The sequence below is a fragment of the Patagioenas fasciata genome, chromosome 2, assembly GCF_037038585.1.
Source record: "Patagioenas fasciata isolate bPatFas1 chromosome 2, bPatFas1.hap1, whole genome shotgun sequence".
In the NCBI taxonomy this organism is placed as follows: domain Eukaryota; kingdom Metazoa; phylum Chordata; class Aves; order Columbiformes; family Columbidae; genus Patagioenas; species Patagioenas fasciata.
In genome coordinates this window covers 150,997,368-151,024,891 of record NC_092521.1, presented here as the reverse complement: position 1 = coordinate 151,024,891, position 27,524 = coordinate 150,997,368, and the positions used below count along the sequence as shown (strand labels likewise).

At 42.8% G+C, this 27,524-nt stretch overlaps 1 protein-coding gene across 2 annotated transcripts in view; it reads right to left on the bottom strand.

Annotated features, from left to right (window-relative positions):
• The window catches only part of GPR158 (G protein-coupled receptor 158), a 197,280-nt gene extending 177,307 nt beyond the window's left edge, over positions 1–19,973 (bottom strand). For both annotated transcript variants that reach the window (XM_065832282.2, XM_065832283.2), the window contains exons 1-2: positions 18,373–19,973; positions 2,217–2,322 (exon numbers count right to left, since the gene is read on the bottom strand). In XM_065832282.2, the coding sequence (XP_065688354.1) occupies positions 2,217–2,322; positions 18,373–19,244 (978 nt within the window). In that variant the 5' untranslated portion in view covers positions 19,245–19,973. The remainder of the gene's footprint in view (positions 1–2,216; positions 2,323–18,372) is intronic.
• Between the last annotated feature and the right edge of the window lie 7,551 nt (positions 19,974–27,524).

Genomic DNA, 27,524 nt, shown 5'->3' with positions numbered 1-27,524 from the left:
ACAGTGTGAGTGAGTCTTGTAAATAAAAGCACTGCAAAGAAACTTCATTGAGCGCAGCCAGCTTTACAACAACACACCTCAGAATCCCAACATGAAGAACTGATCCGTAATGTACACTTTGAGTAAAAAAAATGTTCTTCTCTGCTTTGGCAGATAGGAAACACACCCACCACCCTCTCAGCAGGAGAGTGAAGAATGCCAAGAACCCAGCTGTGGCTCAAAGCTGGTAGAGATGGTCTCTGCATCAGCAGCCCATGACAACCACCTCAGTTTCTCATGCACAGTAAGAGACCAAATCATAAAGGTGAGATTTTCCAGCTTGCCCACTAAGATACTAAAGACACGGGAATTAAAATGTTTGTTTGCAAGTCACAGAAAACATATTGTAAAACCTAAGAATATCTTTCATGTAGAATTTCATTCTGCACTGTTTTCTAAACGACACTCCACTTGCCTCCCGTGCAACCAAAAAAAATCAAAAGGTAGATTTTTCTTAATGAATATGACATTCAGTAAACCCTTTTTCATCATCAGAGTGAATTCTACAGAGAAATAAAAGCTACTTTTTGCTCCCATGAAAATGAATTGTGAAGAGTAAAAAAAGATAATCCTGTTATTCCCCCCACCCTTCTCCAACAAATTCTTCCAGAGAGAGTAGTTTGAGTAGTTTTTTGCATCATTCTCTTCAGGACACACTCTTAAGGACTCCGATTTGGAGAAGTGTAATTGTGGAATTATACCCAGTTTGGTTTTACTCAGATTCTGCTTTCCTACATATTAAGAATACAGAGCATGATTCAGAGCACAATACATCAGACAATGGGCTTTGAACCAGACCAAAGGTGTGTTAAAGCCTATCACTGATCTTTATTCATCTTCTCCATTTTACTTTTGCCTTGGTTTTTCTTAGTCTTCTCATAGGTTTTTTCTCTACCCCCTTTTCTTCTTGGTTGCATCAAGAGATGCAACTTACAACTCCACCCCTCTAGTGACAATTTCGCTTATAAGATATTAGGCAAAGGAAGAGCACTCACCAAAATATATAGTCACATTCAGCATAACTAGCATATATTAAAAAACAAGGTTTACCAGACCTCATGGGAAACTGTATTTTCTTCTAAGAAGAAACATGAGATATTTAAAAAGTGTTGCCTTGAACTGGTAAGTCAAAAACTACTTGACAATTTAAAAAAAAATCCATTTGCAGAAATATTTCATTTGAAATTATTCTTTGTGTCAAAGACTACTTGATTTCTCATTTTAAGAAAAAAAAATGAAGTGAAAAATAGCAAAAACTACGTTTACAAAAAAAAATCTGAATTTTTCTTGCTCAAAAATGTTAGATGAATTCATCGAAATCAACTCCTTTTCTAAATTTAGATTTGACTTTGATAAATTGGCATTTTATAACAAATTAAGGAAACATCTCCTGACTTCTGGTAGATAACCATCAACTTTCCCTACATTTTAATTGTTCCTTCTGAAAACACCGAAGTATATGAGGTGCCTCCTCTCACAGAAGACAAATGAGAGCCTTTGAAAACAAGATCATATGTCATAACAAAAAGAAAAATCATTGAATGTATTTTGTTTTAAAGTTTCCTTGAACACACACGACTGGCCAGGCTGAATGATCCACGACACGCTGACAGATGGAGCCAGACACAGACCTTCAGAAGAAAGGGGAAGCAGGAAGGAGCTGAACAGAAACATTTAGTCAGCTCTGTCAAAATGTTGGCATTTCTATTAAGAATTACAGTATTCAATTCTGCCTCTTATTCTGTACCATTCTACCAAAAGCCCATGTTTTTCTGAATAATTGTTATTAGCATTTCAGCTACTTCTACTGTATTTTGCAAGGTTGTCCAGTCAAAATAACACTGACAATTAAAAGACTATTTTGATTTTGAGTGTAAAATAATTGTTTGACTTGCAAGCAGAACTTCATAAGTCATGTGACTGGTAGTATTCCTTTTCCCTATAGCTGTTATTCCTGCACAATAACTTAGCTTCTGTTTTATATACGCCAATATTCCTGAAATGCAGGTACTCCTGAAACTCATGCATGCTGTAATACTTTGCACAGAAAGATTTTTTTCTGCCTACAAACCACATTTAAAGTCTATAAAAGTGCTAGCATTTATACTACAGAAAATTATTAATAGTGGCAAGACTTGTTATTGAAGCGTAGCTCAGTCCCTTAGAGACAGACATACCTCGGAATTGTTGAGATGACATCTGTGCGTCCCCGAGAACCAGCCCTCGCTTGAACACTGGTCAATGTCCACCTTCTGCAGATTGATGTCGACTTTGACAACACCCCTGAAACGAGAGAAAAACAGCCTTGAGCACAGCAACTACAGAAATAGTTTAACAACTTCTTTATGATGCTGTAGCCTGCAAAGCAGAACTACATCGTTCTTCTAAATCGGGAATTTGATGAAATGTCTGAAAATAGAGTAGTTTTGTGCTTCCAAAGCCATGATTGCAGACACACATTCTTACATTATACCTTATTGAGATGTATTATGACAAGAGCTTGGTAAATCTAATGCACTACATGCAAGGTAGCAGGTATAAGCTATAAACTCAAACACTTTAATGTCCTTCACATTTTGCAATGAAACAAAAAGCCAAAATAAACACAATGAATGACCTGCACTACATTTTCCAAGGCCAGCAACCTTCCCAGCCAACCCCAAGTACAGAACCAGGCACCGCACTGCAGCCCCATGCCCAGTGACGATGACATCCTGCCCTTTGCTCCAGGGAACACCGTTTGCCTAAACAATTCGTAAAAGCCTTTTGCCATGCTCTCCTCAGAGACACCCTGACCTCCAGCAACCTTGGGCCTCTCCTCCAGCAGGTACCCAAGCCCCTCTCTCCCCATCTCTGGCAGCCGGCACTGATACAGCATCAGAAGGGCACTGCGAGCCAGGAATAGGACACTGATGCCTCTGAAACAAACAAAAAAAACCTTCCTACGCACACAGGTCCTCAAAGACTGTCTGAACTGTATTAGTTCTATGCCAAGAACACTCAAGTTTTCATCATCAACAGTCTCCCTTAGAATTTTTTTTTTAATGAAAAAATGACAATCCAATTTCAAAGCCAACACTATTATATAAACAACTCAGAAATCACCAGAATAAAAAAAGCTATAACTGTAGTTGCATATATCAAAAAAAAGCCTTCAAAAATTTCCTTATTCTCTTCAAAATAACCTGTGAAATTACTTCAGACACAGAACATTTATAGCATCACCTTGTGAAAGCACGTATCTGTGACTGCTTTGCTGCTGTCTGGACTCCGCAAAAAAGTCAGTATGGCACTGCTGGTAGTAAGATCATTACACAGACTCACTCATAACAGATGAATGCACTGCACGGATTTCTTATATCTAGGGTATCATTCCTTTTACGTTGAACCTTTCAGACACTTTAGACAAGAGTTCTGGTTTCCACAGTCTGAAGTTCCCCAACTACAAACACCATCATCCCTTCTTTCAGGCTGTGGACTATCAAGGGCATGGCCCAACCTCTATCTCAAGAACCCATCACTCACCCCAAAGTGTGTTGCCTCTTAAAGCTCAGTGTAGGTAAGAATGCTAATAACAAAAAAGCTACACAGCCATGTATTCGAGAGGCCACTTATGAACAAATCAAAACAGGAGTAAGAGAGTGACCTTCATCGAAAACAGGACAATACTGCTCCCTCATAACTGGCCCCAGTACAACCAAATGCAAAATGTCCGCAACAGCTATATTTGAACATTCATCTTCAGACATGCTGTATAGTCATTGGAGAAACACAAGCACATCATTTAAGTGATCTGAAGAATACATTAGGAAATTATGTAGGATAGCCAATAGGAATTGATGTAGTACAGCTGCACTTCATCCCCCTCTGTCTCCTGCCTAGAATCTAAATAATCTGATGCTGGGCACACTTAGAAATGATCTCAAATATTTAAGTGCTGGTTCTAGCCAGTTCAATTTCAAATAGCACACACCATGCTTCTAGAATATTCAGAAATATTTTTAGTTTACAGCTTTGTGCCTTTCCACTCTCGTTCTGAGCAACAGCTTCTCGAGGGACTGCTAAAACTACACTTCCACCCCAATGAACTGTTTTTTCCATGTTGCAAGTGACCAATGACCTCAAGGGAGAAACTGCCACACTGTACAGGCTAACTCTTTATAAGATGTTGATGTCAGTGGATTACAAGCTTATCTTAACCTGATAACAAGGTATCCGTCTCAGATACCCATAGGAGCAGAGGTAACTAATTCCTCATCCGGTCACATGCAGATCCTAACAGGTAAGTTTCTGGACCTTTCTGAACATAAATATTAGCACATGGGCTGGAGATACAACCTGTTCCACAGGTGACTAGTCTCACAGTAGCTGCACACAGGCACAAAGCAGGCACTGGGGCCAGAACCAACACTACTCCTTGCTCTCCTAGTTCATATTATACACCAGGCACCTTGGCAAGGGTCTCTCAAACATTAGTATCATTCTGACTACTAAAGAAATCTGTTTATGCAGCAGGAGAAAGAGTGATGATTCATCCTTACTAGGACTGCAACAGAATCACCTGGGAGACTCCCAAGCACCTTAGGGAAATAGATCTTTATTTCCTTAACATAGAAAGCTTTCCTCCTGTGTACATTTTGTTTTTAACTGGTAGGAGAGGAAAGTCCTCTTTCCCTCTACAAACACTTCTGTGAAAAGAGAGGTACAGATTGCAAATTAAGGGTAAACTAACCACCGCTAGGAGAGGAAAAACATCTTAAGAGTTTGCTGTGTGGTACCATGAGCAAGCCCTGTAGAAGCACAGTGTGAGCACAAAGGGATATCAAAATTTTCAAAATAAAGCTTACCAAGAGGTTACTTAAGACAACACATACAAGCCATAGGAATTAGGGACAGTAAGTGCACTGAACAAGAATTCATGTATGGCCTTGTACCAGCCATGGGGCAAGCTGGAGAATTAGTCGCATGTTCTAGCAGGCCAAGAGCAGAAGGCAGGACAGCATTTTAATGCTCGGAGCCACTTACTGGAAAGAAAGGAAGTGTACTTCTGGATTTTTCACATCAGAATTGATTAAGTAACTTTATCATTTGAAAACTCTTTGATAAAATTTTTGTTCAAAATAGATGAAAAAGTCAGATTCATAAATCGGCTGTCATGGGAAGAAGTCTCTTGTGATCATTCAATCCAACCACCTGCTGAAAGCAAGCTCAGTTCAGTTGGGTTTTCTAATACCTCCAATCATGAAGACTTCACCATCTCTGGGTAACCTGATCTAGTGTCTCAGCGCCCTCACAGTGTCAAAAAAAAAGTCTTCCGATATTTAAATGGAATTTCTTGTATTTCAATTTGTGCCTCTTATACTTTCTGTCCTTTCACTGACTACCCCCGAGAAGACTCTTGCTCTGTCTCCTTTACAGTCTTCCATCAGGTATTAACACATGTGTAAGATCCTCCTGGAGCCTCTTCTCCAGGCTGAAGAATCCTGGCTCATTCAGCCCTTCCTGTATGTCAGATGCTCAAATCTTTAATCATTTCTGTGGCCCTTCACTAGGCTCACTCCAGTACACCTAGGCCTCTTGTACTGGGAAGCCCAGAAGTGGACACAGCACCCCTGACATGACCTCAGCAGGCTGGGTAAAGAGGAAGGATCACCTTCCTCAACCTGTTGGCAATGTTCTTCCTCTCATGGCCCAAGAAGCTGTCTTCTTTGCCACAAGCACACATTGGTGGTTCATGTCAAATTGGCATCCACCAGGACCACCCAGGCATTTTCTGCAAAATTGCTTTCCAGTCATTAGGCCCCCAGCATGTAGTTGTGCATGGGGTTATTCCTTCACAGGGGCATACTTGGTATTTCTCTCTGTTGAACTTCCTAAGGTTGTTTGCTCATTTCTCCAGCCTGTTTTAGTCTCCTTGAATGGCAACACAACCATCTGGTCTGTCTGTCACTCCTCCCAATTTTTAGCATCTGCAGACTTGCTAAGAGCACATCATAGCCTATTGCCCTGACCACCAAATGAAAATGTTAAACAGAACTGGCTCCAGGATCAACCCTGGGATTTATCAATACTGAGTGGCCTCCAGTCATCTATACACAGAAGGCTATCAGATTGGTTAAACACTATTTTTCCCTTCAGCAACCCATGCTGACTATTCCAAATCACATTCTTCTCCTTTATGTGCTTCAGAAGGGGTTTTCAGGAAGATTTGCTCCATTGCATTCCCAAGGACAGAGGTGAGGCTGATCAGTTAATAGTTCTTGGAATATATCAAGTACCTTGGCCTTTCCATGTCCTCTCTCACAAAGTCCACTGCCTCATTCAGTAGCAGCCTCACATTCTCTCCAGTCCCAGTTTTGCTATCAGTGTACTTACTTCTTGTTGCCCTTCATGTCCCTCACCAGATTCAGCCCCTCAGAGACTTTGGTTTCCCTCACCCCACTCATGTACAGAATCATAGAAACACAGAATCATTTAGGTTGGAAAAGACCTTTAAGATCATCATGTCCAACCATTAGCCTGATATTGCCAAACCTACCAGTGAATCACATGCCTAAGCACCACATCTACACATCTTTTAAACCCCTCCAGGGACAGTGACTCAGCCACTTCCCTGGGCAGCCTGTTCCAATGCTTGATAACCCTTTTGGTCAAGAAATTTTTCCTAACATTCAATCTAAACCTCCCCGATGCAATTTGAGGCCGTTTCCTCTCATCCTATCACTGTTACCTGGGAGAAGAGACCAACACTCTCCATGCTGCAACCTCCTTTCAGGTAGCTGTGGACAGTGATAAAGGTGGGGTTGTCATATGCAAGGACAGAGCTCGACTCAATGATCCTTGTGGGTCCCTTCCAACTCAGGACATTCTATGATTCTAAGGTCTCCTCTCAGCCTCCTTTTCTCCAGGCTAAACAACCCCAGTTCCCTGATCAGACTTGTACTCCAGACTCTTCCCCAGCTTTGTTGCTCTTCTTCGGATGTGCTTGTGACAGATGTGCTCTACACCCCTGACCAGACTGGCAGTGGTTTGGTACAGGCTCCAGAGGAGGTTGAGGCCTTTGCCCTGGCTAGGCCATGAACTCCTATAGTTTACTGGCAAAGGAGCAGAGTGACACAGTGAGTACCAATGCATTTGAGCTTGGAACACCCATCACGTGAGAGGCATAGGAATAGTGGGTGGCTTTTCCAAAACTGATTCATCAAGGAACAAAAAGCTGTGGGAACAAGGATTCTCATGCATACCTTTCCTGCCACATATATGATTTGATTACGAGCCACCCACTTCATCCTATAAATGACAGCCTAGCTGAGCCTTCTTTGAGCTCTTCCTGCTAGGCAGCATGGCTGTATGGCAGTGATCTCACCGTGACTAGAATACCTCCCAAGGTAGCTCCTTGAGGTAGAGAGATCTTTTACAAAGAGTAGACCTTTGGTAAGAGACTAATATCACGCATAACCTTGTAGTACAATAACTTTGGTCTTTGCCTTGATAACTTTGGCTGCATGTCAAGTTGATACTAATGAAACATTACTAATCCATGTAGCCACCCAATATTAGTCATCACAACCTCTGTATTCCTTATCCTTATTCACTGCATCTCTATCTTTAGATGTAAACTCTTGACCAAGTCTTAGACTAAGACTGCACCTAGCCACACCTAGGTTCCATGAGGAGTTTAGAAAGCAAGAGGGTCCATTCTGAACCTCATGACTTGACAGCAGGGTTTCCCTTAACCTTTACATCTCCAGTCTCTGTGTGAAACATCCTAACTCAAGGCTAAATCAATTTTCCTCTGTATGTTTCCTCCAGGCAGTAATTAACAAAGTGAACATTGCCACTGAACTTGTCAAATCTTGTCAAACCACTGTTACATCAATTAAACATATTGCTGCTTCTCTTATGAGTGAGGTGCATTCAACTCATTCCACAACAGCCTCAATGTCTTTCTTGTAGTGAAAGGCCAAAAACTGAATACAGTATTCAAGGTGCAGCCTCACTAGAGCCAAATACAAGGGGATGATCACTTCCCTAGTCCTGCTGACCCACTATTTCTGGTACAAGATGCCCATGTTCACAGTCATGCTCAGAGTGTATCTCCATATTCTTTGCAGGTTACCTGACCTTGCCTCCACCTCTTATGCACTTTCATTTTATGCTTGATTTTCATCAGGACCTCCCCTGTTAAGCCATGAAGGCCTGAAAATTATCTAACTTCAAAATATTTTCACAATACTACTTCCAGAAATATTCCAAAATTCTTCCATTTGAAATCAAATGCGTTTTCCCTTTGCATCTCTTGTGTTAAAAACTTTTCTCACAAGAATATTTGCCTTTCACAAAACCCAGTCTTCCTGAACTCAATACAAAGATTTCTACCTACACTCTTCTGTCTGCAGTTTTTCAGTAGCACAACCTGAACATCTGACATGGTTAAGTTGCTCTGCTTTTTCCTTTTCTCAGAGTTTTACAAATTTCTGGGATGAAAGTCTTCTGGAAGGAAAAACAGTACTGTTGAGAGGCAGGCATATGAAAAAAATATCTGACAGTTAATCTACCATGGGCTTTCCATTTTTTCCTCCATGGTGCACATCATTTTTTCACTAGACCTCTACAATATATGTTCATGCTTCATGGTAACATCACAGTTCCGCTGAGGTAGAACAGGGTCTGCATCTACTCGAGGATATTATGCTTTGGATAGAAAAGTTTCTTTAAGCATACATGTGGCATTTACAGAAAGCATCACAATGGTACAAAATATTTTCTGCATTCATATGGGATGTGTTGCCATTTTAAAACACCATCTCAGACTAGTATCCCACCATTATTACACCGAATACACTAATATGTACATGATGATATAGTTCTGAAATTCATCTGTGATTAATACAGTAGCTGGCACAGCCTGTTTAGCCACCCACTTTTTCAGCTATTTTTGATTCAGCATTCAGAAAACTGAACATATGGAGGAACACATCCTCCTAGAATGTATATGGACCTGCAAGTGTTATATTTATTGAACTAACTGGGAGTATCTGCAGCTCTGCTATCTTGATAGAAGTGATCAAGACAAATATCAGTGGTATAAGAGCAGACTCGGCTCGTCAGGATAACACATTCATCCACACTGTAATGCTGTCTGGCTGAACCCAAGCCACAGTGATAAGTTAATAACAATATTACTGGTAATTGTGGACCATCTGGCACCTCAGTAGATTTTGTTAATCTCCTTATAACAATAATATTTGTTTTTTCTGCCACAATTTTACAGTCCTTCCACAAAAGACATACTTAAGGATTGCACATGCATGGTTAACATGTAGTTAAGAAAGAATTAGTTGAAATGTATGAATTAATCATTGAAGAATGATGTCATCAAGGATTTTCTGTCAGGTCAGAGGTTTGAATTAAGAGGCTTTCATGTCTGTCTTAATTTCCAGTACCACTGCTTGTTGACACGCTGTTTGCCTTGAAATCTGTGCCAGAAATTGATTTAAGCTTATTTTCCCAACCTACTAGCTATCTTGATAGTTTCAGTAGTTATAATATTTCATTGTAACAAAATGTTGTAAATCCTGAATCTACAGAAGAATTTTTTTTCCTGTACTGTTAAGTCATAAAAAAGCAGGAGCATGTTTTCCTCTCCCAGGCAGCTTAAGCCAGAACTGCACAGAATAATAGCCTGCAAACACTTAAATGTGATAAACAATATCTTTGTCCTCTAGATCTTCAGAAGTTTTTCAGCACTGAGGTCATGACAGCTCAGCTAGACAGGAAATAAAAGTTTGTCTTCTAGGTTTGAACACTTATTTTTGTACCCATAATCATTGCAAGCAGCCATAATTAAGGTATAAGGCACAGCTATCACATGCTGAAGCAGATACCATCCTCCAAATCTAAATGCCTGCCTAGATTCATGCTGCCATATTAATTCACCCCTATATGCTGTCCTTTGTAAGTCCTCCTTACCACAAAACAAGGAGATAAGAAAAACAGAGAAAAAAAAAATAAAACAGGGAGACCTTACAGCAGCCTTTCAGTATTTAAAAGGGGCTTGTAAGAAAGACAGGGACAGACTTTTTAGTAGGGCCTGTTACGATAAGACAAGGGGTCATTGTTTTAAACTAAAGGAGGGGAGATTCAGACTAGACATAAGGAAGACATTTTTTACAGAGAAGGTGGTGAAACAGTGGCCCAGGTTGCCCAGAGAGGTGGTAGATGCCCCATCCCTAGAAACATTCAAGGCCAGGCTGGACAGGGCTCTGAGCAACCTGATCTAGTTGAAGATGCCCCTGCTCATTGCAGGGGGTTGGACTAGATGAGCTTTCGAGGTCCCTTCCAAACCAAACTATTCTATGATTCTAACAAATTCTCCACAGCCATCCCAAATCTGCAAATGCTCACACCTCTAGATAAGCGTATGCTGTAATTAGTATAGCTGATGTTTTCAGGGCAGATACCTTTTCTGACCATTTTCATTTTACAGGCTGACATTTTCAAGAATATTAATTTTCAAACAGTGCCTACTACCTGACACCTGAGGCTCCTTCAATGTACTATCAACTGAGCATCCAAAAATAATCCTCCTGTCAAATTCACAATAACTTTTAGCCATAAGCAGTTCCTGCAGGCTCAAGTTGCTTTCGAAAATTAAGAGTTAGGATTCTGCATCACTTAAAACATTTTTAAAACTATTACCTCTGCATATCCAGCCAGATTCACAAAAGGCTACTGGGTTGTTACATACAACATGATTTTGATCTGGTCATGCAGTTATCACTGATTTCTTACTAGTAGGACAGAGACAGACTTACCTAATTCCTCAGCCATAGCATGACTGATGCTTTTCAGCACATATTTTTAGAGGAGAAAACTTTCACTAAAAATAAACTTAACTGAAGAGTAAGGTATAGCAGTGTGGGTACACGAATTAGGATTCACCTGCAAAGGAAATCCCTCTAGGCCATTTGGAACAGTCCCACAAGGGCAGAATACTTAAAGTTGAATACTCTGTCTGAAGAATTATTTTAGATTCAAATCTGCCTTCAGATTCACAGTATGCAGTGCCGCCTCTCCAGGGATTCCCCTGCAGTTTAGTCAGAGAGGTTCCTGGCTACTTCCAGGGGTGGTGATGCCTGTTTTTTTTTTTCCTTGAGGATGTTCACATTGCTTCCAGCATCTTCACTCTGGCACAAAGCATCACCTTGTATAGGAATATGAGGTGTCAGTGATGGTGGGGTGCCACTTTATCCCCATAAAAAAAAGTCTTGGAGCCAAATTCAAGCCATTTAATAATAAGAAACCAGCATTTTTTTTAATGCTTCCATTACTATCCACAGGCTTAAAGAGACAAGTGGAAAGAAAGGCCTTCAAGGAACAGTACAGAAAGTTATATAAGAGGACAGGAACAAGAAAACTTCTGAATCAGAATGATCCTAGACAGGACAAATGGCCTCAGTCTAACTATACCAAATCTTCAGACACTGAAGATTTATTTAAAGGGAATTTTATTTATAAGGGAATTTTTAACATTGAAAAGTAAGTGGCAGTCAACATTTAAAAAAAAAATTGAGATACATAAATCTGGGCAGGGAACATAAAAAAATACAAGACTGTAAGACAAAACCAAGAGACATTTTTAGAAGGACCACATTAAAAGCATAAGCTCTACTAATTGAAAACTTGTCAAAATACCTCAGAAAAAGGAAGCCTGAAGCAGAATGTGCAAGGCCAACAAACAACCAAGATATGAAAAATGCTGAGAGTACAGACAGGCCTCGCAGAAAATGAATTATTTTCTTCACTGCACTCTTCAGAGCCAGGAAGGCTCCTAACTTTTGAGCCACTCTTGAGAGTATCAATGTGACAAAAGTCAGCTTTTGTCAGGGAGGTTAACAAGCTGGGCATCACAACCATCCCTTTGTTCAACACATTCACAGATGACCACAAATAAGTGACCAGTGACAAAGTCTGCAGGTGACAAAAATACTTAGTATAACCCACAACTAAATCTGACTGACACAGAGAATATTAATGAACAATTGCCAAAGTGTTCTTTTATCACAAGAATCTGATCTCCCAATGAATTCAGATTCATTAAAAACAGAAAAGAATTTTTTTCTCTAAAATGTTCATAATTATATTATAGAATCCAACACCAAACTAAATAGCAGAAGACAAAAACGGGTTAAAAAGTGAATTAGAATCTTGGAGGTCAGCTTAATCCATACTCACCACCAACACTCACTCAGACAGACTGAAAAACTTTTTTTTATTGCTTATTATTTGTAAATGAGATTTAACCATGATAGAACTCTGCATTTCCGCTGTTCTTACATTTTTCCCTAAGCACCTGCAAGAAGCTGCTTTTGGAGAGCAGACTAGGTAAGCCTTTCATCTGACCTAACACAGCAATGCTTTTGTTCTTGCTTTTAGAGACATCTTTCTGTCTCAGTGCAGAGAATACACAGAATAGTAGGTGACAGCCTGGAGCTGAATCTCGGATAGTAAGGACTGTCACACCCTTCAAAAGAGCTTTGATAACCTGCAGTGCTGGAAGCTTTGCCCAAGGGAGGTGGAGGTAGAGAAGAGAGGAGTGGAAACAGCAGCTCGGTCCAAAAAGCTGTTTTATTTTATTGCGACTTACTATGCACCACATAATTGTGGACACAAACGCAGTACGTTTCAATCCTCTCCTGGCCTTCCTTAACTTCTTTCTTCAAAAGACCCACTTCTGTTTCTCCAGTACTAAAGAAAGCTGAATCATGTTTCTAAAAAAGAAATCCCTATTTACTGTTCCTTTTGTTTCATCACCATCCAGTTTTCTATCCTTATCCATGACCTCATATGAAAGAGGCAGAGACATAAATTGATTGTCTATGGAATACTTAAAACATACTTGAGGTTTCTATAGGCAGACAGTAAATCATAGGAGGACATTTATTTGTTCTAACCTCTTTTCAGGAATATAAATCCAACACTTTCAGAAGTTCTTGGAAATAAATTGTTCCTCTTCATTTTGAAAACCTGTTCTAAATCCACCCACGTTGTCAATCACATTATATGGGCCATGGCATGCTAGAGAAAAAATGTCAGCCTCCCCATTTTAAATATTTTGGGGATTACACAACTAATGTGCCATGTAACAAAAACTTAGAAAGCCTCCTTAAACTGTTAAAATGAATTTTCTTTCTTAGTTCATTATTGAGACCAAAGAGAGACTACTGGGGAGACCATAAAAGGGGAGAAAATGAAGAAACTAAACCATATTTAAAAGAAAAAAGTTACTAATTTTTACAATCACTCTTTGTAATGTTACCAATTTAATAGTCATAAAGTACTTCACAGAAGATTAAATTATGTATATTCCCCAAGAAATTACTTATTTGTTATATATACTTCTACCTTCATGGTTTAATTTGCCTTCAATAATGTTTCCTTAACTAAGAACCCCATTACGGCCTAACACTGGAGCGGTCCAAGCCATTGTTAATTGTACAGTGGAAGTCACTACATTACACTGCCTTTAGGGAAGAAACAGCTAAATTGAACTGCACAAGAAAAATTAATCCTTGCATCAAGAAAACCTTTCCAATAATTAAGAGAGAAGTAGCAGATGCCAGCAAGACAAAAAACTATTAAGAGGTAACACTTCATTCAGCTATACTTGAGAAAGAAGTAATCTGCAAATGCTACAGAACACATCATCATTCAAAATAATAATTTTTTTTAAGAAAATCAAACCAGAAAGCACCCCCCAAAATGCCAAACTTACTCAGCTTGCTGATTGTGTACCTTTCTTTCAAACGTGTTGTTATTCCACTGCATTCTCCCAATAGCCCTTAAAAAAAGATTACAAATTCTGACCTGGATTTGGTGAAAAAGCTACCTGGCCTTGCTGGAACATGGTTGGAGGGGAAAAAATGTCCCTGTATCCCTAAGGTATTGTGACCTCCTAAATGAAAAATAGCACAAGAGTAATGACCAGTTCCCAAAATGTTGACATATTACAACACAACATTAAAGAAAACGAGAATAGCATGCAAGAGAACATTTTGAACTGCAAAAGTAGCGATTCATTCATCAGAGTTTGAGGATAATTGATGTCATTGCACAAGGCTGAAACACTGCACATGAATCTGACTAACCACGTTCTGGAAATACTGGAACAAGACTTGAGAAGAGGGACCATGGCAACAGAGAGCTTGTAACGGCAGACTAAAGAAAGTTGGTCTCTGTAGTCTAGTAAACAAAGGTGGAGAAGGGACTGCTCCCTATAAATAGGTCAGGGCAGTAAACATCACCAAAAAGAGCTACTTCAGGTAGAAAGCAGATCTGGAACACAAATAAATGGATGACAACTGACTGGAAATAAATTTAGATCAGAACTCAGAAGCAGCTATCCAACCAATATGCCCGGCAAGCCAGTGGACTGAAGAGTCAAGAGGGAAACTCAACTACTTTAAGATGGAGATTGGTCAGCTGATGGCATTAAATGGGCTTGTGATAGCAGGAGATTTGACTCAGTGACCCACGAAGACTTTTTATTTTCTTTGAATTTGTGTGTTCCTAGTAGCTAACATTTGCACATCTTCCTTCTAAATCAAGAAATTATCCTCCTCGCTGGCCTGCTAAACTGCTGAAGCAACGCAAACCTCACATTTCCTCTCCAGGGGCAACTAAGTTATTTTAGAGAAGGAAACATACTCATGACATACAGCTTCTCACACCTTTCCAGTTCCACAGCAGGGTTGCAAAGAGACAAACTGGATCACCATGTGCCATGAAATATGGTTCATTCTCATCATGTAACAAGAAGTAGCAGGAGGGTCACAGAAGATCAGTGACAAATGCTATCATGCTCCACCCTTTGCAGCACTGGAGTTGTAGAGTGATTAGGCACATTAGATGGCAAATTCCAGCTGCCAACTGCATGAGCTTAGACTTTCTAAGAAAGGAGAAGGGAATGGTTAATATCACCAAACAATTACTGTGTCTGTGAATCCTCATTTCTGAATGAGAGCCTACACTGTGTTTTGGAAGCAAGTGGTAATGTTCTCTCCCTGCAGGTTGCATGGACCAAAGACCAGGAAACACAAACAAAACACCAGCAAGCACTGCTAAGAAGCTGCAGACAGTCACCACCGCTAGCTTAGCATTGCACTGGGCTAACGCGGTCCCACTGTGCCTGAACAGCTGCTGGTACATTTATCAGCACAACCAAGTTGTCCTTGATTTCTCCACTTCAACTCATTATTGGCCTACAGTGCTAGGCTTGGCAAAACAACCATAATCTCTCACCTTCCTCAGCATAGCAAGGTGTTTGCAAGAGCCCCCCACCCATAGCACTTCCTCTGGCAGCAGGCACTATAACTCTTCACAACATTAAAAACAAAGCTTTTTTTTTTTTTTCAGACTATCACTGACAACAGCACTGCATTAGTAGCATGTATTGAACACAAACAGTAGTACTTATTAGCACTGTCTTCATTAAACTCTTCCTGCTGCCACACCACATGACCTACCCATCTGCTGCTGCCACAGAAGGGACACCAAGAAGCAGGAACAATGGCTTTTCCTTCCATAATCTCAAAGAACTCTCTTCCAGGGAGATACCATGTTCCTGAATGTATCTTACCCTAATGTACCATGTCATAAACCTGTTGTCAGCAAAAAAGAAACTACATAAACTGTCAGAAGAATATTAAAGGGCCATGCACTAAATTACCTTCTATGACCTCATGCCACACTATTAAAGGGAAGGAGCACATAGACTGATCCATTAACATGTTCCTAACAGATGGTTCAGAGATACTTTGTTGGGAGAACCAGTGTCACTTTTGAGAAAGACGGAGGTTCACAGATACTGCTTTTTACCATATGGGCCTTAAGCAGGAATTCAAGTTAAACCATTGTGTCACTTAAGGACAGATGGTGAGGAGAAATAAAGCTTATTTCAAGAGGCACCTTATAGGAATTAATACTAATGTACTAATAACTATATTAGATTTTAAATTGTTATATTACATAATATAAACTATTTCTTAATAATTCACAGAAACTGTGTATCTATCAAGTATGGAAAATATTGCAGAAATATTAAGACATCCCACAAGTCTTGGGAGAAGTATATTTTGTTAATAGTATTTCCTACGTAGCTGCAGAGTTATTTTTTCAACATCTCAAATAATAAGCTTTTACTAGAAGCCCATCTTTCACACAACATATCTCAAACTCAGAACACAGAAACTATCATTCAGCCTTGCCAGAATATGTATGTGTGTGTACTTCTTCCACCTGCTTCCTTATATAGTTACCAAAAGCATACTGTTCCATTTTCTTAGCAATGCTTACCAGGTCATCTCTGGTTCTGGTACAATAAAACTTCGATAGTTTTGTCCTAGCTGTTCAGTACAACAGTAATACAACACTTTGAACTTGCACAGCATAACCCATCACAAAATCTTCTAAACAAGAAGAGGTTCTCCAAGCTTACATGTGCTTAGTGGATGCCCTTTCAAGTATCAGAGTTACAACAAGTTACTCCATTTCTTCAACTGAAGTGACTCCCACAAGGTAAACAGGGGCTGGGAGGATAAGGAAGCAAGGCCATGCTTTGTACTGCACCCAGGAGGACCTCTACTGGTCGCCTTGGTTGGCCAGGGTTACTCCAAGATGGACCTGGTGTGTTCTGCGCACCAGAGTCACCACAGCAAACGTACACCACTCAAATGCTTCGTGGCATCACAGGATCTTGGCACAGAGCTGACACTGAAGCTTTAGACTCTTCTGCTTAAAAGTCATGTTTTTTCTCTTCACTGAAGCCAAGACTGAAGTTTCTTTGAGTCAAGGTTTATATCAAGATCTAAATTCTCACAGAGTTGGTTAGTGGCTGCCACCCCACCCCAGCCTGGTGGTTCTTCAGGTTATGTGAACCTCTAACACAACAAGAGAATATCAGCCTACGGTAGCTTTTGTCTGCATCCTGGAGTTCATCAGGTGTGAAATATTGCATTTCAACCATCTATGAGAACTTTTTTGATCTTTTCTGGACCCCCTGCTAGGGTCCAGAAAAGCTCTGCAGTAGAGCTATTCTTGACTTTTGGTCTTGAGAAGAATTTAGATACATACAGCCTGCAAATGAGCGCATTTTACCTTAACCCTACCTGCCTCGTAAGTGTGAAAATCTCAGAGAAAAAAAAGTAACTCAATGGAAAAATACAAGGCCACCCTCTATTCAACAGATTTATTTTTTCCCCCCAAGGGTGCATGACTGCACTCATACCTGTTCGATCCAACTGCATTTCAGACTAAGCCAATAAAATCAGTGTTCACAAACACTTGCCACATAGGTGTGGCAATATCTCTTTGGTGTCTGCTGTGTTCTTGTCTGTCATCACCTACTACCGATGCACAGCACAAAGCAAATTCGGTGCTTGTCTCTCAGCCCCTGACAAATAACAGCTGCTTCTGGACAGTGAGCATTCCCCAAGGAATGGAGTTACCCATGAGCCCCACCACAGAAGTACCAGTGGCAAAATCCAGTATCTCATACCCCACAGGTCACTCTCATTGTTTGAACAAATCCCTCTTTCTGCCAAAACACAAAGACCCAAGAATGGGCCTTTTTATATCCTCCTCTCTGCTAGTCACAGTCCAGTGGCAAAGTCCTGGGGGTAACAGCAATGAAAAAATAAGCAATTCTTTGTGTATGCCAGGTAGCAGCTACACAGCTATATAACCATGGGGTATCCTACAGAAAGCTTTCCTACTGCCAGCTCAGGTTGTAGCTATATGCACTAGGACAGAACTGCAGTCACAAACACTTATTTCCCTAAAAACATACTGACCAGGCTCAAGCACACCATGGTGGATGTGCTCTGGAGACCAGAAATCACAATTTACCAGCATAAGAATGTTGTTTCCCAGCTGGTTAAAATCATAGTTGGGGTCCAGCTGGGTTTAATCATACAGTGTAGTAAGAAATAATATCTCAGTAAACATCTTCCTCTTGCAGTCAGAAATCAGCTACAGTTGAAAACTGCTGCTCTCCTCTTCCCACTGGGAACATAACCCACATGCACACCTGTTTCCGTGGGCACAGGTAAAGCCTATGCTGTTTTACAGACAGAGATGAAAGCAACAGCTTCCTTAGGCGCACGAAGGTAGAGCTCAATAGGAAGGTCTGAGGTTGCTGTAACTGAGCAGCCAGCAAGGGTTGATCAGGTCACTCCAGAGACACAGCATGCCCTTCCCTAGGAAGGGAGCAGAACCAAAACCCCATCCTACCCCCTTCTCAACAGAAAGCAAGCAGAGGAACACTCCTCCTACCTGAACTCAGGGAGAAGGTTTGGCCGCAGCCCATAGAAAGCCGCTGAGAGAGTCACTAGCCAGCCGGGTTTGTAATTCCCATTCTCACACTCCAGGTATGGTGAGGACCACCTGATGTGGTTCTTATCAGCACTGAGGCCCTCCCGCCTCTTCCAGCTGTTGTCCAAACTTTTGGGGCCCGTGTTTAAGGCCTTCCTGTGCAGATGTGGCCTCCACTTGCGCTTCAAGCCATGGAACCACTCTGTTTCCACAGAGGCATTGGCCAGACGGTGAGCAGAGGAGGACAAGTCCTGCAGGAGGACCTGGCTCTCGTGCCTGCTGGCCTGGAGGAACACCTGGGGGGTGGAGGAGAAAGGCTCCGTGCTGAAAGTGATAGCTGCCCTGGAGATGTTTGGGTCCCCCTCCAAGAGGCTCCTGATCAAGGCCCGGTACCACTCCAGGTCCTCCTGCAAGTTCTGTTCCCGCGACTTATTGCTCTGGAGGATCATGTTGAGGAAGTTGGTGGCGTGGGTGAGGGTGTCCAGGGCCCCGTGCAGGGAGGGGTGCGAGGTGAAGCGCGACTTGCCGGCGAGGCTGGCCAGCTCGTACCGCCCGGAGCAGTTGGCACGCCGCAGCTCCCGGGAGTCACCCGTGTAGAGGAACGAGGCCACGTCCTGGGGCACCTCCTCGGCGAGCCGCTGCGCCAAGATGGTGCTCTCCGTAGAGCGGCTCCGCGGGGCGGGCAGAGGCTCCCGGCTCTTGATGTGGTTGTAGATAGGCTGCCTCCCTCTGAGCGCCCGATCCCGGCCGCGCACCGCCTGCCCTTGGCCGGCGGCAGCCCCGAGACCCCCCTGGGCGAGGAGCAAGAGAAGAAGGAGCCGAAGCAAAGCCATGTCCCCCGGTGCTCCCGGTCGCGCAGGCACGGCGAAGTGGCTGGAAATGGGCTTCGCGCAGGCGGCCGCGGCGCAGGGGCACGAACGCGCAGGGGCAGCCAAGCGGGACGGAAAACGGCCCCCGGCCCGCGAGTCACCTGTGGCGGCACCGCCCGCGCCCTCCCCAGCGCGGGGCGCCGCGCAGCCCCCCCGCCGGCGCGGAGCGGCTCGCAGCCCCTCCGGCGACGGCAGCGGCTGCAGCGAGCCCGCCTGCGCCTCCTCGCGCCGCGGCCACCGCGCTCACTGAGCTGCTCCCCAGCGCAGCGCGCAGAGGCGGCGGCGCCCGCGCCCGGCGCAGCGGAGGGTTCCCCCGCGGCGCCCCGCCGCCGCCCGCGCCCCGCCGCTCCTCATCCTTCGGGCGCCGCTGCCAGAGAGGGGAGCCCGCGGCGCGGGACTGCCACTTGCTGCGGGGATCGCCGGGAGGAGCTGCTACTGAGACGCCCGCCTCCGCCAGCGCTCGGCTCTCCGAGCGAGGACCCCGGTGTAGGAGGCTGCTCACCGGGCGGCTCCGCCACGGGCGGCCCGGTACCCCTTCCCCGCCGGCCCTTATAGGTGTACGCCTGGCAGCTGCCGCCCTGTGTGGCCGCTTCGCCTGTCAGTCAGCCGGCAGCCATTCACGGGGCAGGACGACGGCGCCGTGCGGCGCTGAGAGAGGCGGTGCTGCTGCCGCGGAGAGGCGTCGAGGCACCTCGTTTCACCTGCCGCCGGCTCAGCTCGGGGCGGAGGCGGGGGCGGCACCCGCCGCACCGGCAGCCGCTCCGCATTCCCCTCGGCCGGTCCGCGGGGGTCCCGGGCAGGGAACCGACCCGCGTGGGCTCTACCGCGCTGCCCCCGCGCCCGGGCCGGTCCGCGGGGCTTGTTCGGGGAGTGTGGCAGCGACACCTGCTGGCCGGGCGTGGAGCGGCGCCGCTGCGCTCTGCGCCTACGCGCCGGGGGCGTTTCGGCGGGAGCCGCCGGGCAACGACCGCTGGCGCTGAGGGGAAGACGGGGGTGCTGGAGTTAAGAATATCGCCGCCTCCCACCCCACCGGGCGGCGCCGGGAGAAGCCCCGCGGTCCGGGAGAAGGCAGCTATGGCCAGATGGGCAGAGCTGGGCTGTGTGCGGCTGTAAGGAAAGCGCACTTGCCTCAAGCCGCTCCGGGGGTGCGTGGCGGAGGCACAGCCCTGCTCCCCGGCTGCCCAGCCCTGCTCCCCGGCTGTCCCCAACACGCGTGGGGCCGGCCGCGCTGTCCCGGGACGGGGGCGTTTGGCAGAGCGCACGGCATTTGAGTGGGAATGAATGGGACAACTTTGTTTTCTGGGACCTTGGGGCCCACAGCTGAGATATGCAGGGTCTGGAGGTGCTCTCCGGGTGGGCAGCCCCACGCGTGTCCCTCGCCCCACAGGTTCCAGGCAGAGTTCATCCCACCATAACGGGGACTGAGACATTTCTGGCTTCCTTCAACTACAGTGGCCATTTGGTTGTATTTCTGTAACTAATGTTTCTTCCTCTCTTTTCCGTTGGTGTTTTATCCATCACCTGTCCTTTAACTCCATGATGCTAATTCCTACTGCTGTCTTCAAAACTAAGCCCTTAATCCAGTGGCTTTCAATGCTGACCTGCAGAGCACTTGCATGGAGCCGAAGCAGCGCTGGCCACTCGCCTGGCTTTCCTCTGCCCTGCTGAAACCACCTTTGGAAACACCCAAATGTGTTGAAGAGGTAGTTAGGATTTTCCAGATAAGCCGTCAGATGCAGGGCCGTTATGATCAGTAATAAGCATCTAGTTCAGCAAAGCATTTAAACACATTTAATTTTGTACATTGACAGAAGTGTTCATCTGCTCAATATCTTAATGTTGGATAAAGGGTTTGTGGTAGGAGGCAGTCAGCAAAAGATTAATTTTAGAGGAGATGGCCCACAACAAACTCTCCTAATTACAATTAATTTACTTCTGGTTTAATATAAAACTCCCTTTTGGAATTCGAAAGCGCAGATGAAGAGAGTAGTAAAAAGAAGATCTTTTTTTTTTTTCTTTCTCCCACACACATGCATGCACGTCCTATAAGGAGCAGATTTCAGTCATGCAGACTATATGATCTAATTTTAAACCAGTGACAAGATATATCTGCTTCTTACAGCTCTTATTTTAGAATTATTTTAAACTGTACTTAAAGGAATATCATTCTAGTGTAACTAAAGTGTAAATTATCTTTGCAGTCCACATATTTCAGTGATGTAACACACTTTATCGTTGCCTATGGTCAGCTTTAATGTGGATAAGAGAAAGTCATAAACACTTGTTTTTTTCTCATTGCATGCAGTTGAACAGGATATTTGCTGCTTAAGAATAATTTACTTGTACTGAACTTTTCCACAAGTGAATAGCTGGTGAGATTATTTAGAAACTGCATACACTGAGCAGCTCAGAAGCTGGTATTTACAGTTTAGCACAGCACAGGGAGTCTGTGCTTCCAAGTCTGCACTGAACAAATACCTAAAGATGCATTGTTTGCTGTGCATAAGTGAGAACCAGGAGCAGCTGTCTGGTCTGAGCTAGGCTAACATGGGTTTAGTTACATGGAGAAATATCAATGGCAACATAAATAAACAAGCATTTTTTTAACGATGTGCCTTTGCTGATTCTCTTCACTATCGTGGGCTGCTCTAAAGGAAAGGTCAGTTACTAATGGGAATCTGTTCCCCTGCTGTAGCCTGACTATTAATACCTACCTGATTGCGCTAGACCTGCTAAATGGCCACATTCACACATTCTCAGGATAATCAATATCCCTGTAATGTACTTGCATAGTAAGTTCCTCCTGTTCTCTGATCTGCCCTTCCAAATACCCTTCTCCAGTAGCACCCACTACTCCCCCACACCCTTGCCCTTCACTAACCCCCCAGAAGCTCGTGTTCTTAACACAAAAGTTTGCCAGAAGAAGCAAAGACCCCTGTGGGTTAGGGCACAACTCCAGCTGCTGGAAATCTCTCCCCATCTCAGAGTCAGAAGCCTTTCTTTGTTCCTGTCTCCTTGGTTTGCTTTGTGTTTGTGCTCTCTGCCAGATGGAGAGGACAAGAGGTGACCTGGAGGACTTTCTAATTTAGGGTGCCAGGTTCATTGTCTAGCATTGTACAGCACCATGGCAGAAGGTTCGAAGAGTCTTTCTTCATCCTCTGGCGCCTCCTCCTGCAGTCAGTTCAGACCTGCTCCTGGACAGCTGTTGTGTACTGCCAGGTCCAAACTGAGACGCAAACAGATTTTAAGCCACTGCAAATGTGCATTTCCTTATGGCTTTGTAAAAGCTATGCTGCGGGACCCAAAACCTGCCATTCATTGCCCAGGGAACTGCAATATGGAAAGATAATACCCTCTTAAATTAAAGAAATCTACCCAATATTTTATTTACATGATGTTACTAAGGATTGGAAGAGATGTAGGAACCTTTGTGGTTTTATTTTAATATTAAAATGTACAGATGATTCTGGTCTATCATTTATAATCAGTTGACTGTGTCAGAGATCTGTTCAACTGTGACCAGTACAATGTAAAAGTGTACTGGGAGTCCCAAGATTACTATGATTTAATGATGTTTCCTGTGCTTCTGCCCCAGTTCTGCCGGAGATGCTGCTTCAAGCCACACACCACTGAGGAATCAGGAGGCATCGGACCACTCTTCTGCATGTTTCTGAGTTGTTACAACTATTGCAATTGCTACGTGCAAAGTACCTGTACATGAAGGATCCCAGTTGATTGTATTGCCCATCAGGCTAGAAATCTGCATTTAGTGTCACATGAGCTCAACCTGAGTCTAATTACAGTGTAGAAAAAATAGCCGTGCAAAATGTTAGCATTTTTTAACAGGCTGGATTAAGTGTAACCTACTTTCTGCAAATATAGCCTCTACAAAAAGATCTTGGTTTATCTGCACTACCTGAAATGCTAGAAGCATCGGAATTATTGGATTGTTAAAAACAGTTGGAACAAAGGAAAAAGTATTGTAGCTGTGAAATGTATTTAAAAACTCGATTATTTATTAATTTTTGTCCAAAACTAATTAGGCGATATACAGAGTATACTCACTAAGTGCTAAAACTTTGGGAATCATGCATTGTATTTTCTTCACAAAATAGAAACAAAATGTTTAGCAAAATCATTGCTTATGGTATTCTAAACATATGAAAAATAAAGTGGTTTTAAAATAAAAGTACTCTTACCTTGATTACCTAATGAAATAATGTTCTTGCAGTCATATTTTTTATCTGTTTGATGAGTCCTTTCTGTTTGCCAATAACTTCTGATCCCATTAGTTCATTTCAGCCAAGTTTGACAGCAGTGTGAAGGTCTCAAAGTTTCTGCAAGCCCCTAGGAGTGTTGTGAAACTCACAGCTGGATCAAAGAAAGCAACAAAGTTCAATTTTTTTGCAAGGGGAGAAGCTGCAGACGGAGTTCAGCAGTTAAGTGGTCTCTTTGGTCTTTCGTTTGGCTGCTCATGCTGGCCAGTAAGTGTAAATACACCCCAAAACAGCTGGAGCGTGTGCTGCTGCCTCCCTACCCAATAGACAGGGAACAGTGGAGAGGGCTAGTGGGGGGTGATTCAAAAAGTCAAGGGGGAGCTGGTGGCACTGTTAATGGTGAGCACAGTGCCTCAAGTCTTTAATATATGATGCAAAGAGTACACAGGCTGGGAGAGATGCTGGTTTTACTGCAGCAGAGGGTGAAAGATCATTAACGCAAATCCCTTGAAAACCAGGCTTCATTGGTTGTCTTGTTTCACAAATTAATTAAAACCATCACCTAAATGCTTCAGAGAAAAAAAAAAAAAATATATATATATATATATATGAAATAGCCAAAATACAGAGTACAAAAGTTCTTGGTTAGAAGCTGCTGGAAGAAGCAGCAAGAGCTTACCTGCCAATGTTCAAACCCACTGGATATTTTCTTAGAAACATTGACACAGAAGGAATCACACAGAGGTTACCCATTACAGCACTCCTGCACTGCGGCGGGATTGTGTCCAGCGTGACTGTCTCTGGCAGGAGTTAATCTGCCTTTCAGAGAACTTCCAGTCAGGTAGACTCCACAGCCACCCTAACTGCCTTGTTGCAGGTTTCATCACCTTAGCATCAAATTTAGGGTGAGGGGGTTTCCTCATCAAAGTCTTCTTTGCTTTCTTCGTTTTTTTGCTTCCTTCCTTCAGAGCACAATCACCACAGTCGAGTGTCTGTCTGCAAAATACCACTTTGAATTGCTCCTTTTTTTTCTTTTCTCTGGGCTAAATTAATCTGATTTCTTAACAGGCTATGCTTTGTAAAACTGTTGTTGGCCCTGCTGTTCTCTCCTTGACTGTCCATTTTGTTAGCCTGCTTTTCTAGGTGTCCCAGACAAGGCCTCCTGCTGTGTACCTTCTGCAGGTTATGTAAAATTCTCTTTTAATACACCCCACATTGAGGTCTACCTGGTTTTTCCACCTTCATCACAGTATTGACCATTACTTGAGTCTGTAATGCTCTGTAATCCTCATAACCTTTCAAAACATATTGCTTCCTAGTTATCCATTATCTATTTTTATTTGAGGATTTGAGCTCTGCTTCCTCTGGGTAATACTTCGCACTTGTCTTTGTTGAATTTTACCTTACTGATTTTAAGCCATCCTTCTGATTTTTCAAGATTACCTTTAATTTCTATTGTGTTCTTCAAAATGCTTTTAACTGTCTCCTTGTTTCTTGTAGTCATTTGCTAATTTTATGACCTTTTATTTCCTTATCCAATTTGTTCGTTAGCCTTTTTAATAGAACATAGATGATCAGAACCCTTCAGGAGCCTACTTGAAACATCCTCCTGGTTTGATAGTACACGAGTGATACTTTTTGAGAATTACTTCAGAGGCTGCTGCTCACCCACTCATGACCCACCTACACAATATTTCTTTAGCTTACTGATGAGAACCTCATGCTAAGTATGTCATGAATGTTGCTGATGCAGGCATATATCACATCTACTGCTTCATCACTATCCACGAGGTCAGTTATGAGTCAAAGAAGAAAATTCTTTTTTTTTTCATATAGAGTTCTCTTGACAATCCCACATTGGCTGATTTCAATCCATTTCTTATTTTCTAGGTGGTTACTAAAAAGTAGTTTAATAGTTCTTTTTTCTGAATCTTCCTGGTGGTATTTATTTCATGACCTTCTTTATAATCTCTCTCTTCTCTTTTTCTGAAAATACATAGCATGATTTTTTTCCAACTTCAGAATCCTCCTCTCAAACACTTGAAGTGGCAAGTTGTAGTCTATGTTTGAAAGATCACATCTTATCTCCAACAGAAAATGTTTTTCTAGATTAGGAGAAAATTGTCTGTCAGACAACATATTGATGGCTTTGACTCCTAATTTTTTATGGAGAGCTTACATCTGAGATGTATCTAATATGCAGATGCAGGCTCTGTGTTTTAAATAAACCCTATCCAAAAGCTTTCTAAGCTTATTCGCAGTTAGGAATAGGTAAGTGGATGCTGAAGTTAAGGTTGCAAATACAGTCCACTCTGCTCGTACTTTAAGGAAATTATTTGTATGCTGGAGGACATTGCCCTCATACTCTGAGTGTTCTTGGTGCCTTCGGACTCGGTTGCAAGGACACACAGCGTAATGCACTCACAGGAAGGAGGGCAAACTGCGACTCAGAACACAGACCAATAGCAGGCAGATCCCCGAGCCAATTTCCACAAATTGCTTTATTTTAAGTTAAACCAAAGGTAAACCAGAAACATCTGTAGCAATAAAAGCAGAGTGCAGCAAATGGAATAAATTTCTAGCGTAGTACCTGGGCTGCCTTCAGAGTGAATCCCACTTCCCCATAATGTCCACTATAAATGTTGTGCTAAATAAGGACATTAAGTGGGCAACACCCCTAATAATTGTGGAAGACGACTCAGTGCTGTATCCAAAAAGATACTTTAGTGTTTCAGTCGCTGTGTTATGAAGCCTAAAAGCCAGCCTAAATCCCTGGCCTCTGCAGTGAAATGAAGAACTGAGCTCAGCCCCTCAGCCATCCCCAAGAGAGCAGTAACATGCATGGAAGAGTCCTCGCTCCCCTGCTAATCTGTGTTAGCTGCAGCAAGAACAGCATTTAACTGCAGCCTCTCATTCAGAAGGTAAAAATCCTTCTTGTGCTTAGCCACATAAATCAGGTATTTAGGTAGAGGCTAATGAATGTCTGCTAAAGCCCAGCCAAATCTGTTGGTATTGCACACCTTTGGATCAATAGCCAGCACCTAGAACATTTCTGGGACAAGTGAGAGATGGAGGCCCTTCTCAGCAAGAGCTTCAACATCACCACTTCGAGAAGACAGTCCAGCAGCAGAGTGGCAGCTGGTCAGGGCCAGAATGGAGCAGGCAAGAAATGAATAAAAGGTAAATGCATAAGACAAGATAAAGGAGGAATGACCTGAAAAGTAAAGTTAAAAAAAAAATAAATTATAAGCATCAGGAAAATTAAGTCTCAACTAAGCCATGTTATATTGAGTAGCTAAGTTTCCTATGAGCACCTTGCCTTCAGTAATGAGCCAGTTGCTTACAATGAGCATTCTAATCCATGCAGAGTTTTTCAATAGCTTAATACATATCCTTCAGAACTATCAGGGAAGGCTAATCTGCTGGATAAGAGCATGGGCAAGGTGGGTTTCTTTGTTCTCTTGTGACAAGAATAACATTCATTATATTTCCAACAATATCTCAACAAAACTAGTTCTTTTATCAAGCAATACAACATGAATGCACACTATCCTGCCAGAGTCTTACCCTCCTATCCTAATCCAGTCTGTACAACAGTAAAATGCTATCTGTTGTTTTCTTTCTCTTTGCTTGGGATTTAGGGCATTGTAAACTTTTTTCAAACCTTCAAAGGTGTGACCCACAATATGATGGCATGGTAACTACTTTGGTTTTAACTATGTCTCTGGATTCAATATTCTTCTTCCCAATTATTCTACCACTGACTTTTTTTCAAATAGATTTCCAAACAAAAATCATCTTGTGTTTGCTTTCATTTACATAACATAGAAAAAATTGTCATGTGATGTAGATTAGCATATCTTTACTGAACCCAATGAAATTATATGAATTTATATAGACAACTATTTGCCCACTCGCCTTACAGAAGGCAAGAGCCAGAATTCCTATTAAAATGTTTCAAAAACCTACATCCTGTTACATTTTGTTCTAAGAATCTGCAGATGTCAGCTAATGAAAATAAACTTCA